A 12,794-nucleotide genomic window follows, 5' to 3' on the forward strand; every position below is an offset into this window, starting at 1 on the left:
CCTTAAAACAGATGGAAGGACCCAGAATTAAGGACAAGAAGACTGTTCAAGCTTGTCACATCCAGACTGTGTTATCTTGGACCCACCTTAGTACCGACACTGGGGTTAGTACCAGGTGCCATGCCTGGTCCACAGAAGGCTCTCGAAGAGTACTTGTTGACTCAGACAATGGATGGAGCTTTTTCTGTAAATGTTTTTCAAACACCCACAGCTGTTAGTTATGATTATTTTGAGTTGGAAAGGGGGAGAACAAAATTGAAAGATGGGATAAAAGTTAGAGACCTTGGAGCAGGGACTGCAGGCAAGAGGATGTCATGGTTGTCCAGGGGAGACACAATGAAGACAAGAAGGAGACTAACCACTCATAAAAATGAGGGCTTGGAACAGAGACACAGAAACCAAAGGGTGTGACCAAGAGCACAGGAAATGAGCCCTCAGACATGAGCAATTCTTCAGAGATGTCAAGCAGGTGAAGTAATGAGGTAAAGTGTCAGATTTAAGAGCACTGCTCCCCTTCACTCTTCTAGAAATGTTTAACTGGTCCTCAGTAGTCGACTTGGGAAGTGGGGACTGTGGACAGGAACACATCTGTCTCCTTCACCACCGTGGACTCCTGAGGAAGTCTGAGGAAGCCGTTGTGCCCACTGGGTCTCGGACAACTATTCATTATTGATGAATAATTCTTAGGTGTTTGAAAATACAGTGGGTAGTTTATTGTCATTATTGAAATAGGCTGTTGGAAATATCTGTGTGCCCCAAGCTGGGCCACACACAGGGCCACACACACGTACCCGGCCCTACTCGGCCTGGCTAGCCCAGTTGCTGAGCACAAGCAAAGCTATTCCCTGGTATATGGGAAGCTGTCTGTCCTACGCACCAGACCTGGGAAGGAATGCCTGAGCTTCTCCCTACACTTACTTAGGGCCTCTATACCTCTTTCAAACATCGGTAATTCCTTACAGAGTATATAAAGGAACTACTAGTCAGACAGCATGCTTCTGAATTTAGTCAGGAGAGGGTAAACACATGTTATGGAATATAGATGGGAAATTGAATGGCGCAGTTTGAAGGGTCTACTAATAGCCAAAATAAAAGTTCCCTTTTGAAGTGAGAATACATCAAGGCAAGTTCTTCTCACCTTTAATCATTTGGACCTTTTGCCTGAGTAGAGAGAATGAATCCACATACCCAGCGGAACGAGCGATCAGAGCATATTCTCCCCTTCCCATTTCGGCCTGATTGAGGTGGCCTGTCCTCTCTCTAGATATGACTGTGACATTCAGTGCATCGTCGCACAAGGATTTGTCTCTCTCTCCAGTGGAAGGAGTGGAAGGAGAAATTTTTAAAATCTCTGATTCTCTAACATGTTGCAGGGTACTTGGTGCATGAGAGACATTAGAAGTATATCCCAGGAAAGTTGTGGGGGGCAGATGGAAGCAGGTCCAGTAAGGCTCATGGGCATGATTTAGACTTGTTGGAACACTTAGCTCCTGCAGGCCTCCATATAGCTTTCTGAAGATTGTGAGTACCAGAGAATATTGAGAAATACCTAAAATTGGGAATCCACTGATTTGGATTTGTGTCCTGGCTCTCCCATTTAATGCATGTACATCATTAGAGGAGTAACTTAACCTCCAAGCCTCAGTATCCCCTTCTATAAATTGGGGATTATTGTTTCTGCCTTAAGGAATTCTTGAGTGATTAAGTGAATAATATACGTGAATCCATTCAGCCAACTATCGAGTGCCATGTAATTGTTGCTTACAATTATTATCACTCTGGAGTCAGAGCCAATTTCAACTGAATATTTTTTTTTAAAGATTGTGTTTATTTATTTGATGGAGAGAGAGATCCCAAGTAGGAAGAGCAGCAGGCAGAGAGAGGAGAAGCAGGCTTCCTGCTGAGCAGAGAGCCCGATGCAGGACTCCATCCCAGGACCCTGAGATCATGACCTGAGCCGAAGGCAGAGGCTTAACCCACTGAGCCACCCAGGCAGCCCTAAATCCGCTTCTCTCTCTCTTTTTTTTTAAGTTTATTTATTTATTTATTTATTTAGTAATCGTTATACCCAATGTGGACTTGAACTCGCAATCCTGAGATCAAGAGTCCCATGTTCCTCCGGCTGAGCCAGTTAGGTGTCCCCCTCAACTGAATATTTTGAAGAAGGGGAAAAGGTCTGAACTTCCATTCATTTTTTCCTTCCTAGTTTTGGGATTTTGCTATTGTATTTGTATTGGATGACTCTCTCTCTTTCTCTCTTTTTTTTAAACTATCTGGAGACAAAATGATTCCAAAGTTTGACTAGTAGTCTCTAGTCAAATCAGAATCACTTGAAAATTTTATAAAATGCAGATCCCCATGTCCCACTCCTAAAGGATACCATTCAATTATTATAGAGTGGGGACGGGCACTCTGTATTTTGAAACTTCCCCAGGTGAGTCTGATGAGCTGCCAGACAAGGAAACCTTGATAGGCTTCTTTTTCCATTTAAAACTGTCTGAAAACTTTCAAGGTCAGAACCTGGGGTTTATGAATATGCCCCTTTTTACTGGTTGATTGTGTGGAAAATACTGAGGGGTCATGGCATTAGACTTTGTTATTTGCAACTAGTAACATTATGGTAGAAATGTTAGCATGAGCAGGACATTCCTGTAAGAAATTAACAGACAAGCATTTGGACCTAAAATCAAAGCTTTGGGGTAGAGTGGGAGATATGGAGCTTAATAAGGCTTTTAGAAAAAGCATTTCAGTTGCTTTCATATAATTTTGTCCAGTTTCAAGAGGAAGGATATACGACATACCTCCTTCTCTCAGAGGGATGTTTGAATCTGACAATTAATGTGAGAATGAGTGGTGTGTGACTTCCTGGAAGGGCTCATATGCATTACCATTTGCTGGTTCAAGCAAGCGTTTCTCCCCAGGGTTACCATCCATCACAAATCTTGGGGAAAAGACAGTCTGTTGAAATTCTCATACTCGTCGGGGAGAAATATAAATTGGTACAACCACTTTGAAAAACTGTTCAGTAGTGTTTAGTGGAGCTGAACATTTTCATGTTCTATGTCACTCTTACACACATACTCAAGAGAAATATAAACATGTTTACCAAAAGCTGCAATATTTTTCTATTTTATATAGTACTAGAATATTTATAGTCTCATAGGTCATAATAGCTCGAAACTGTGACCTACCCAAATGACCACATATGGTAGAACAGATAAATGAATCGTAATATGTTCACACAACAGAGAAAATGAATTACCTGCAATCATATACAAAGTTAGATGAATTATGTACACATAAGTTTGAATGAAAGAAGCTAGACTTCGATTGAAAGATAGCATTTACCCCAAGAATGTATTTCCAAAGTGGAGTTAATGGTACTCACCAAGGGAAAACTCCTGTTCATTTACAGAAGGACCCCCTTTCTTTTTAAAGATGCCAGGAAGAACCCGCACACTATAACCCCCTATCACTCTTCCCAACTGGCCATGTTGGTTGTCTTTAGGGAAATCTGACAAAACAATACCTGAAAAAAGATATGTCCCTAAAGTGTATCTTTTTTTGTTGTTGTTAAGATCTTTATTTTTAAGGGGTGTCTGGGTGGCTGAGGGGGTTAAGCCTCTGCCTTCCGCTCAGGTCATGATCTCAGGGTCCTGGGATCGAGCCCTGCATCAGGCTTTCTGCTCAGCGGGAAGCCTCTGCACCCCCCACCCTGCCCCACCTCTCTGCCTTGTGATCTCTCGCTCTCTCTGTCAAGTAAATTTTAAAAAAAAGAAAGAAAGAAAGAAAAAAAGGAAAAAAAAACTGCTGCAGGGGAAAAATGGTGCATTTTAAAGAATTTGAAAAAATTTGTGCTGTATTGCTGTGTATATGTTTTTAAGATTTGACTCCATTTTAAGTCAATTGGTATGAAACAGTACAAAGCAGGAATCAATATATTCAATAAAAATCACCTCATGTCACCTCCCCAAGTAATTATTATTATCATTAAATGACTCTCATTCCAATTAGTCTTCAGGCATAGATAGAAATTATTTGGTAAACATGGGTGCGAGCTTAAAAAACAAATTACAAAGGAAAACTGCTTGGGAAATCTCCATTTATCTCTGTGGCAAAGGAGAGAGGAACTTGCGCTTTCGGACACTGCAAAATAGCCTTTTTCTGGTCGTTCCTTTGATGAGATGAGTGCTCTGATAACAAAATAGTTGGAATTCTAAGGCAAATCATGCCTTTCGGCTGAAGCATTGGCCTCCTCCAGCGGAGGGTAGGATGGAAGGAGAGGCACGGCCCCCAGGTCTCTGTGGGGACAATCTGAAGGGGAGTCAGAACCGGGATGCGCACCGTCACAGGGCAAAGAAGGAAAGAGAAGGTATGATCCAGAGCTGTTGCTAAAGCTGTAAACTGTGGGCAGGTAGGGCGGACAGTGGGGGAGGGGGGCGTGCACGAAGGGGGAGGGCCCTTCAGAGATGAACAAACAGACCCTGGGGAGAGCAAGATGACTGGGATAACGAAGACTTGGAAGTTCTGAAAAGTGATCCTGAATCTGACCAAAGAAAAGAAATAGGACAGAACGGTGCATCATTGGTTTAACTACTCTTAATGAATATAATTCTGCTTTATTCTGTACCTTTCAGGAAGAGATGTCTTGGAATTGCTGATGAAATGTGCTAATTCTTAAACTCTAGCGGCATGCAAGTGAGCTGAGCACAGAAGTAAAATTCCTCTTTGTTGCATGGCTCCTTCTCCAAGGGTTTAACAAAATTTTCACAAGATAAGGATTAGTTTAACTGGGGGGCGGGGGTGGACAATAAGGGGCAAAGCTGGCCTTTTGAGTACTCTGAGATGCTGCCCTTCTGACCCACGTGGCTGAGTCATCACTCACTAGTCTAAGGGACTCAAGGAGACTCAGAATGAGAAGCAGAAAAGATAGCTCTCCCCTGCCCTGAAGCTTTCTCAAATGTTAGTGTGTCTAGATTACAGCCAAGAGGGCAGAAAGCCTTTACAACTTGGCACATCTCTCCTTGGACCTCGCTTCCATATCAAAATCTCAACTGACATCTGCCTTTGATACCCAAACCCCAGGCCACTCATAGCCCCCTGTTATTGAACTATATGTGTTTTTCCCTGGCCCTTGAATTTCACATGCATTAGTCTGTTTAGTGCTCTTAGCTCTTAAAGTTGGCATCATTATTATCCCCATTCTACAGATGACGAAATGGAGGCCAAGAGAAGGGAAGCTACTCACCTACGGCAGCTGCACTCGCAGGTACGTACTCTGAGCAAAGGGCCTGGTGCCAAAAACCTAACCATGAAAACGGGAGGTAATTAACGGAAGGATAGAGACCACATTTCCTTAGAACCAAGCCAGTGGCCTTGCTATAAGCTCTCTGATGATGTCAAGTGGCTTTGGAGTCACAAAATCCCACAGCGCACCGCCCTCTTCCAGTTTATTATACTGGGTGTTGGCGTCCTGTCTTGTACCACAGCCTGTACCAAGCTTCCATGCTGGAAGTAAGAGGTATACACACGTGAGTGGGTGTGTGAGCATGTATGTACCTGTGTGTGTGAATGTGTGTGCAAATACTGTGCATGTGAGTGGGTGTCTGTGGGTGGGCAGGTGTGACTACTTAAGTGGAGGGGTTTGACTGCATGAGTGTGTTTGTGAGTGTGTGTGTGATATGTGTGCGTGTGACTGTGTGCAGGTGGAAGTGCGAATGAGTGTGCAAGTGAATTGAGGGTGGATGTGTGTGGAAATGTATCTAGATGAATTTGTGCATGTGGTGGGGGGGCGTGCATCTACCTATGCATATGTGTGTGCATTCATGCAAATGTGTGTGAATGTGCAAGTGTGCGTGTTGTGTGTCTGAATGTATACGTGTGCATGTGCCCTTGTGTGTGTACATGTTGTGTGTGTGAATGTGTGAGTACATATGTTTCTTCCAGTTTCTCTGGAAGTTGTCCAAGGACAACCCTGGCCACAGAAAAGAAAGGACATCAGCCACTGGGGGACACTGCCAAGTGGACTCTGACCGCCCAGACCACGGCAGACCCACTGGGGCCATGGCTGGCCTCACCCCCAGGATGGCTCCATGTGCACACTGCCTGCCACCGGGGGTCCTGTGGGTTTGCCTTTCCTCCTAGATGAGGAGTCAGGGGCTAACGAGGGAGTAGCAGAGGCTTTGGAGTCCGACGGGTCTGGGATCAAATTCTCGCTAAGCCTCTGGACCCTGAGTGACTGTGGACAAGTGACTTCACCATTCTGTCCTCAGCTTCGCCATCTGGTTAAAGAGAGCAGTAATACCCAGCACAGAGTTTATGGGGAGGAGCATAGGAGCCAAAGCACCTAAAAACAACAACAAAATTAGGCATATAGCACTTTGCACAAAATACATGCTTAATACATGATATTGAATGGACATTGCAGAGGTTACATATTGTAATGAGCCCTGGGTATTCTAGAAGACTGATGAATCACAGATCTGTACTCCTTGAAACAAATAATACATTTTATGTTAATTAACTGAATTTATTATTTATTATTAAGAAATAATAAGTGATATTATTGTTCCAACAGACAAGCAGAAAAACATTCCTGTTTCTTTCTTCCAAGCGGCCACCTTGGGCCAAGTCGCGAACTCTTCCAGTGGAGCCAGGCTCTATGGGAAGTTTGCAGAAGCTTTTTGGCCCATCTTAACCTTATGTTAGGGCATTTTGGAAGCCATTGACAAGTGAGGGTCAGAAAGAGTTAATATATCAGAACAAGGGTAACACTTCTCTCAGTGGGGAGGAGGAAGGGCCATTGCCCCTTCACTTTCCAAGAGGAAAATAGAAAAGTCCCTATTTTGCAACAACCCCAATTCTACAGCTGCAAATTCATGTGAGAGTGAATGATGCCTCTTTAAAAAAAATGAAACACTATACCTGTAAGTGTGAGCTGACTGCCCAACTTTTTAAGGACCAGAAAATGAAATAAAGAAAAGAACTCTCAACAGGGAGGCCACCGTGTCACTGAGGAGAACGGATCAGAACAATGACTGAGTGGCTGGCTGAGGCCACCTGCCTTAGAGGCGGGAGTTGAGTCAATAAAGGCACTAAACAAACAGTCGGGTTTTAGTGCTCTAAATCAGTTTGTACAGTGGTTAAAGCTTGTGGGCCGAGGAGCCCCGAAGGCCTGCACACAGCCTCTATTAAATCTGAGCCCGTCTCCTCAGCCAGGGCGTTGCTGACTCAGCGCCCTTCCCGGCAACATGGGGGCCCCATTAGGGTCAGAAGCTGACAGGGTAGAGCAGGGGACAGAGACGTCTCAGGGACCAGGGACGGGCGTTAGTGCCTGTGTCCCTGGGCATGCTGGCTCCCCGAACTGTGGGACAAAGTGTTGGCTGCTTATTCCTTGCAGAGAGGGGCGTTGGGTCCCATCACCTGAGTAAAGCCGACTGACCCTCAGGTGAAGAGAACGACATGGAAGAAAACAAGCATAAAACACTGTCGGTTACAGTCTTGGAAAATAGCTTTTAAGTTTCTTGCTCCAAGGTGGGAAAAGGACCTGAGGGAGGGGGTAGACTTTAGCGACAGAGAGTCCTTTAGAATCGGGCAGATTAGAATTAAGAAACTTTGAGAAGGGGCACCTGGGTGGCTCAGTGGGTTAAAGCCTCTGCCTTTGCCTCGGGTCATGATCCGGGGTCCAGGAATCGAACCCCGCATCGGTCTCTCTGCTCGGCAGGGAGCCTGCTTCCTCCTCTCTCTCTGCCTGCCTCTCTGCCTCCTTGTGATCTCTGTCTGTCAAATAAATAAATAAAATCTTAAAAAAGAAAAAAAGAAACTTTGAGAACATGTGTTATGGTCTCACAGGTGATAAATGAGACGATGCTGTGTCAATGAACACCCGTATTTATGACATTTACAAGAGGTAGCTTTGTCACCATGAAAACCTGGAAATATTTCCAAAGCGGAGGGGGGAGCGAGACAGCTCCCACAATAAGCCCTAACTTCCCAACATCTCACAGTGAAGGAGAGGAGAGCAGTCGGGTTCTGGAGGACGCAGAGCTTCCATGCAGGCGCAAGGCACTATTTCCTACAGACGGTTCTCATCTTTAGAGCCCTGTGCTTTCCCAGGACACCCCTGTCTCTCAGAACATGGAGGATGGTTTTCCGGGGCTGAGACACGAGTGGATCGTGAGAAGTAAAAGGGTATCAACACCCCTCTACCCAACCTTCTCCGGGCCTGTCTCCTCTAACTCTCCCTAGGTTGCAAAATTTCTTCTTCCTCTCTTCCATCAAAATGCTCATCCCATCCATAGAGTGGTTCTCAACTGGAGAGGATTTTGCCCGCAAAGAGACTTTCGTCAATGTCTGGACAAAGTTTTAGAGATTCCAACTGGGGGTTGTAGTGTTGCTGGCGCTTCCTGTGAGGAGAGGCTGGAGATGTGGCTTGACATCCCAACAGGCACAGGAGAGCTCCCCCCGCATCAGAGAATCATTCCACCCAAATGTCAACAGTCCCGAGGCTAAAAAACCCCTGCTTCTGTGTCCTGACACCACGGCTTCTTAGTTTTGCAAACAATAATCTTATTATCGAAAAGCTTCTATTCGTACTAACTCACCATCTGGTTTACACCACCAGAGTCCCAAGGCTACCTCCTTCCTAGTGGATGGGGCTGGCATAAAATTCAATTACCATGAACTTGCTTCATGATAAAACCGTGTGTAATTGGCCATGGCCCTTTTGAACTCCGAGCCTTTCGGAGGACATTTCCCTTCCTTTGATGCTTCCCAACCATAACATCTACCCATTTCTATTTCTTGTTCTACAACTCCATGATGGTCTTTTCTAGGTCCAGCCAGGAAGTGGAGGAATCTTCTAGGCTAATTAAGATGAACTTACTCAACATGATTCAGACGGAGCTGCCTTTTCCTGGTCTGTTAACAATATTTTTACTAACATCAAAATGCCTTAGGAGAAGAGCAAATTAACATTACCATGAGACATTTAGAGTTGACATTTTTAGACTCCAGCTTTCCTCAACAAGGTATTTAGCATTTAATAAGTTCTGGGATTAGGAGCTTTCTTCTCCAGAGAGCAAAATTAACCATAGTCCACAAAGATGGCAGTTGCCTAAATGTTGAATAAACCTGGAATGTTTTCCCCAAATAACCAGAACACATTTAATTAAATGCTACCTATTTCTCACATTTCCTACAGCTGTTAGCCCAGACTCTTCTTCATACATATTCACACAGAAATAAAAAAGAATCTCCAGACATTTCTGAAGTGGGAAACTTTAAGTAACTTTTTATTTTTTTAGTATTCACAATTTTCAACGTGAATAAAATTGATGTGACCAGAAATGTCAGTTTGGGATTTTAAAAAATGACAGTTTAATGCGTCTGGAACCTGGATACTAGTCTTGAAATAAGAAAAAGAAATTATTTCATTTTCGCAGAGACAAAAATACACTCGTGGGTATTACTTTGTCTATGTCGTTTTGTTAAGTGGATTCAATCCATCATCCTCTCTGTTTGGTTCAGACGTGGTCAGCTAGAATGGAAGCAGGGCACGAAGATTTCAGATCAGTGGGTTAGAACGAGTGTATATCGGACAGACCATCCAATATACACCCGGCCCTGGATTTTTCAACATTTACCTCCAAACCAGATATTCCTTCCACACAAAGTCACCACAGGTGACAGCACTTTATCATTCGTGATGGTTTCCATTTGTACATTCTGCTAGGATATATAAACACACGCAAAGTCCAGTGGAAAATTAAGGACACACCTTTACAACATGATAAGGACATAAAACAAAAATGCCAGGCAAACCTTTTTTTCCTAGATCACTTCTGATTCAGGTTTTCTTCTTCAAGTAAAATTGAGTTCTCTAATTTCCAATTTTTTCCATTCAAAACTAGTCATTAATGTCAAACGTCAGGGATCACACGGTTTTCATTTAAAAAAGCGGGGAGTGCGGTGGTGCGGTGGTGTGGGGGCATCAAAAATGCCAGGCAAACCTTTTTTTCCTAGATCACTTCTGATTCAGGTTTTCTTCTTCAAGTAAAATTGAGTTCTCTAATTTCCAATTTTTTCCATTCAAAACTAGTCATTAATGTCAAACGTCAGGGATCACACGGTTTTCATTTAAAAAAGCGGGGAGTGCGGTGGTGCGGTGGTGTGGGGGCATCATTATTTCTACTCTGGGAAACCTGCCGACATCTTTTTGGTTCTCAAAAGAGGCCAGACCTGCATCTAGAACAATCCTTCTCCCAAATGGCTGGCTGGAAAACGAAGGGTTATTTTAACCCACCTCGTTCACCCTGCCACCCTGAGCCTCATAAGATCAGCCAAGCTGCGGGTCTGTGCTCTTCTGAACCGTCCTGCCAGATGGGTCCTTGTGTTGGGTTTTGGCCTGCAGGGTGACCAACTAACTCATGACTGAAGGCCCGTCACCCCTCCGCTCCTGAGCGGCCCTGGTCTCAGCTCTCAGGATGTCAGCTACTGGTGTGCTGCTGGTGAACATTTTCACAACAAGCTCTCCACACAGAAAAGCTTTGTATTTGCTAATAAACCTACCAGGGCTGATTACAAGCTTTCCAACAGTGCAGTCGCTCAACACTGAACTAGGAAGAACAGGTTATCAACAGTTCTAACAAGCTGGCATGAGCTGGCTCTAGCTCACCTCAGCTTTGAGCCCTGGGGACCTGCTCCCTGAAGGTGTGCCAAAATTTCACACCTTCCTTTCCTGGTGAGCAGGGACATGGGGGGGGGGGGATGGGAGAGGCCAGGCTAAGCAGGAAATTCCTTCAGACAAATGACAGCTCTTGTGGTGGTGGTGGTGGTGGTGGTGGTGGTGGGGAGCTTATTTAACAACCTTATTGACTCTTCTGTCCTACTCCTTCTCCAGAGAAAGAAAGCCACCAGCATCATGGAAAATGCAGCCCACACACGCCGTTAGTGCGTAATTACGTCCACTGTGTTGCCCCTGCTGGAAGTCATTACCCAGATCAGGGTTTGCAAGTTAAATGTGGTGGAAGTCACATTCGAATTCAGATGCCATAGCACCTTGCTTGTCCATTTTGACCTAAATTAATAGGCAAGAAAAATTAAATTGTCCCAGAAAAGAAAACAAAAATGTTTAGAGCTCTACCAAATGCCAAACAAAGCAGGGGAGAGGTGCTGATTAGCTAGAAATGAAGAACTTTATCTTTGAACTTTATCTTAAATCTACAAGTAGAGTGTGATCGAGATTTAGTACACCTTAGACATCACGCGTTCATTTTTCCCACATAATTTTAGTCAGATGATAAATAGACCGGATTTTCACCAGCAAGAGATGCCTTTATGTTGCCTTGCCTGGCGAATTTCCTCTAAATGTTTTCAAAGAGATCAAATTGTGAAATATATCCTTGTTGTGCTTTAACAGAAGTCAAGGACTGGGTGGGAAAATTACTTTAAACTAGTTTGCTTAATTTCTAAACGCTCTTGATTGTTGCTCCAATCAGAAGATTCAACTTGGAAGCCCTAAACAATCCAGTGACGTTTACGTATTAAGAAGTATGTTTAAACAGTTTTTTTAGAGTTTCTTTAGAACTAGCTTGTGAACCCCATGACAAAATCAGTCATAGGAATGATTTCACATGTGAATCAAGGTGGTATTGTCTAGCAGTCATCAAACAGGCTCATCACCAGATTACTTTTGGCTGCTTCCAAAAATAAAATCCATTTTCCATAAGAAAGACCAGCCTCACTTGGGGCTCCTGGATGGCTCAATCATTTTTGGTTGGGGTCATGATCTCAGGGTCATGAAACTGAGCCCCGTATCAGGCTCTGTGGGCCTGGAGCTTGCTTAAGATTCTCTCTCTCTCTACCTCTCTCCCTGCCCTTCCACTCTCACTGCAATCATGCGCTTGCTCTCTCCCTCAAAGAAACATAGAAACAAAGAAAAGACCAGCCTCATTGGAGTTACAGAAAAGAGAGTCTCAGGATTTGGAAGCACATTTACCTTTCTTCCCCCCCTTCTCTTCTTTTTTTTCTTGTAAAAAATATCACATATACAGGTGACTATAAAGCAAATATGAACTGCTTAAGTATAACAACAAAGCAAACACCTATATACTTACTATCTAAGTTAATACACAGCAACTAACCCAGGACTGCTTACATGATCACGGGACCCAGTGCAAAATGAAACTGAACAGCCTCTTACTTAAGAAGTAGGAACTGAGGGCGCCTGGGTGGCTCAGTGGGGTAGGCCACTGCCTTCGGCTCAGGTCATGATCTCAGGGTCTTGGGATCGAGTCCCGCATTGGGCTCTCTGCTCAGTGGGGAGCCTGCTTCCTCCTCTCTCTCTGCCTGCCTCTCTGCCTACTTGTGATCTCTGTCAAATAAATAAATAAAATCTTAAAAAGAAAAAAAAAAGAAGTAGGAACTGAGGCACCTGGGTGGCTCAGTCAGTTAAGTGTCTGCCTTCGACTCTGGTTGTGATCCCAGGGTTCTGGGATCCAGCCCCATGTCTGGCTCCCTGCTCAGTGGGGAGTCTGCTTCTCCCTCTCCCTCTGCTGCTCCCCCTGTTTGTGCTCTCTCACTCTTTGTCAAATAAATAAATAAAATCTTAAAAAAAAAAAAAAGGAAGCAGGAATAAAGTGTATTAAATATACAAAAATATAAAGCTTTTTCTTTCTTCCATATTTCTCCTCTGCCCATGTGCACACCCCATGATCCCATCGGACTTCACTTATAAAACACACATTCAGAGATCACGGCATCGAGAGTTCCAAGACACCACAGCAGAGCATTAA

General features: G+C 44.1%; 1 protein-coding gene across 7 annotated transcripts in view; it reads left to right on the plus strand.

The window, feature by feature from the left end:
• LOC309860533 (uncharacterized protein) overlaps window positions 1-12,794 on the plus strand; it is a gene marked incomplete at its 5' end in the record, with an annotated part of 143,575 nt that overhangs the window by 105,247 nt on the left and 25,534 nt on the right. For 2 of the 7 annotated variants that reach the window (XM_082722765.1, XM_082722768.1), the window contains 2 exons: window positions 5,211-5,269; window positions 8,835-8,917. In XM_082722765.1, coding sequence (XP_082578891.1) covers window positions 5,211-5,269; window positions 8,835-8,917 — 142 coding nt within the window. Of the gene's footprint in view, window positions 1-5,210; window positions 5,270-5,946; window positions 6,447-8,834; window positions 8,918-12,794 lie in introns of those variants that run through there. The other 5 variants (XM_082722763.1, XM_082722764.1, XR_014309429.1 and 2 more) reach the window with 3 other exon arrangements.

Source organism: Mustela nivalis (genome assembly GCF_964662115.1).
Source record: "Mustela nivalis genome assembly, chromosome: 2".
In the NCBI taxonomy this organism is placed as follows: Eukaryota; Metazoa; Chordata; class Mammalia; order Carnivora; family Mustelidae; genus Mustela; species Mustela nivalis.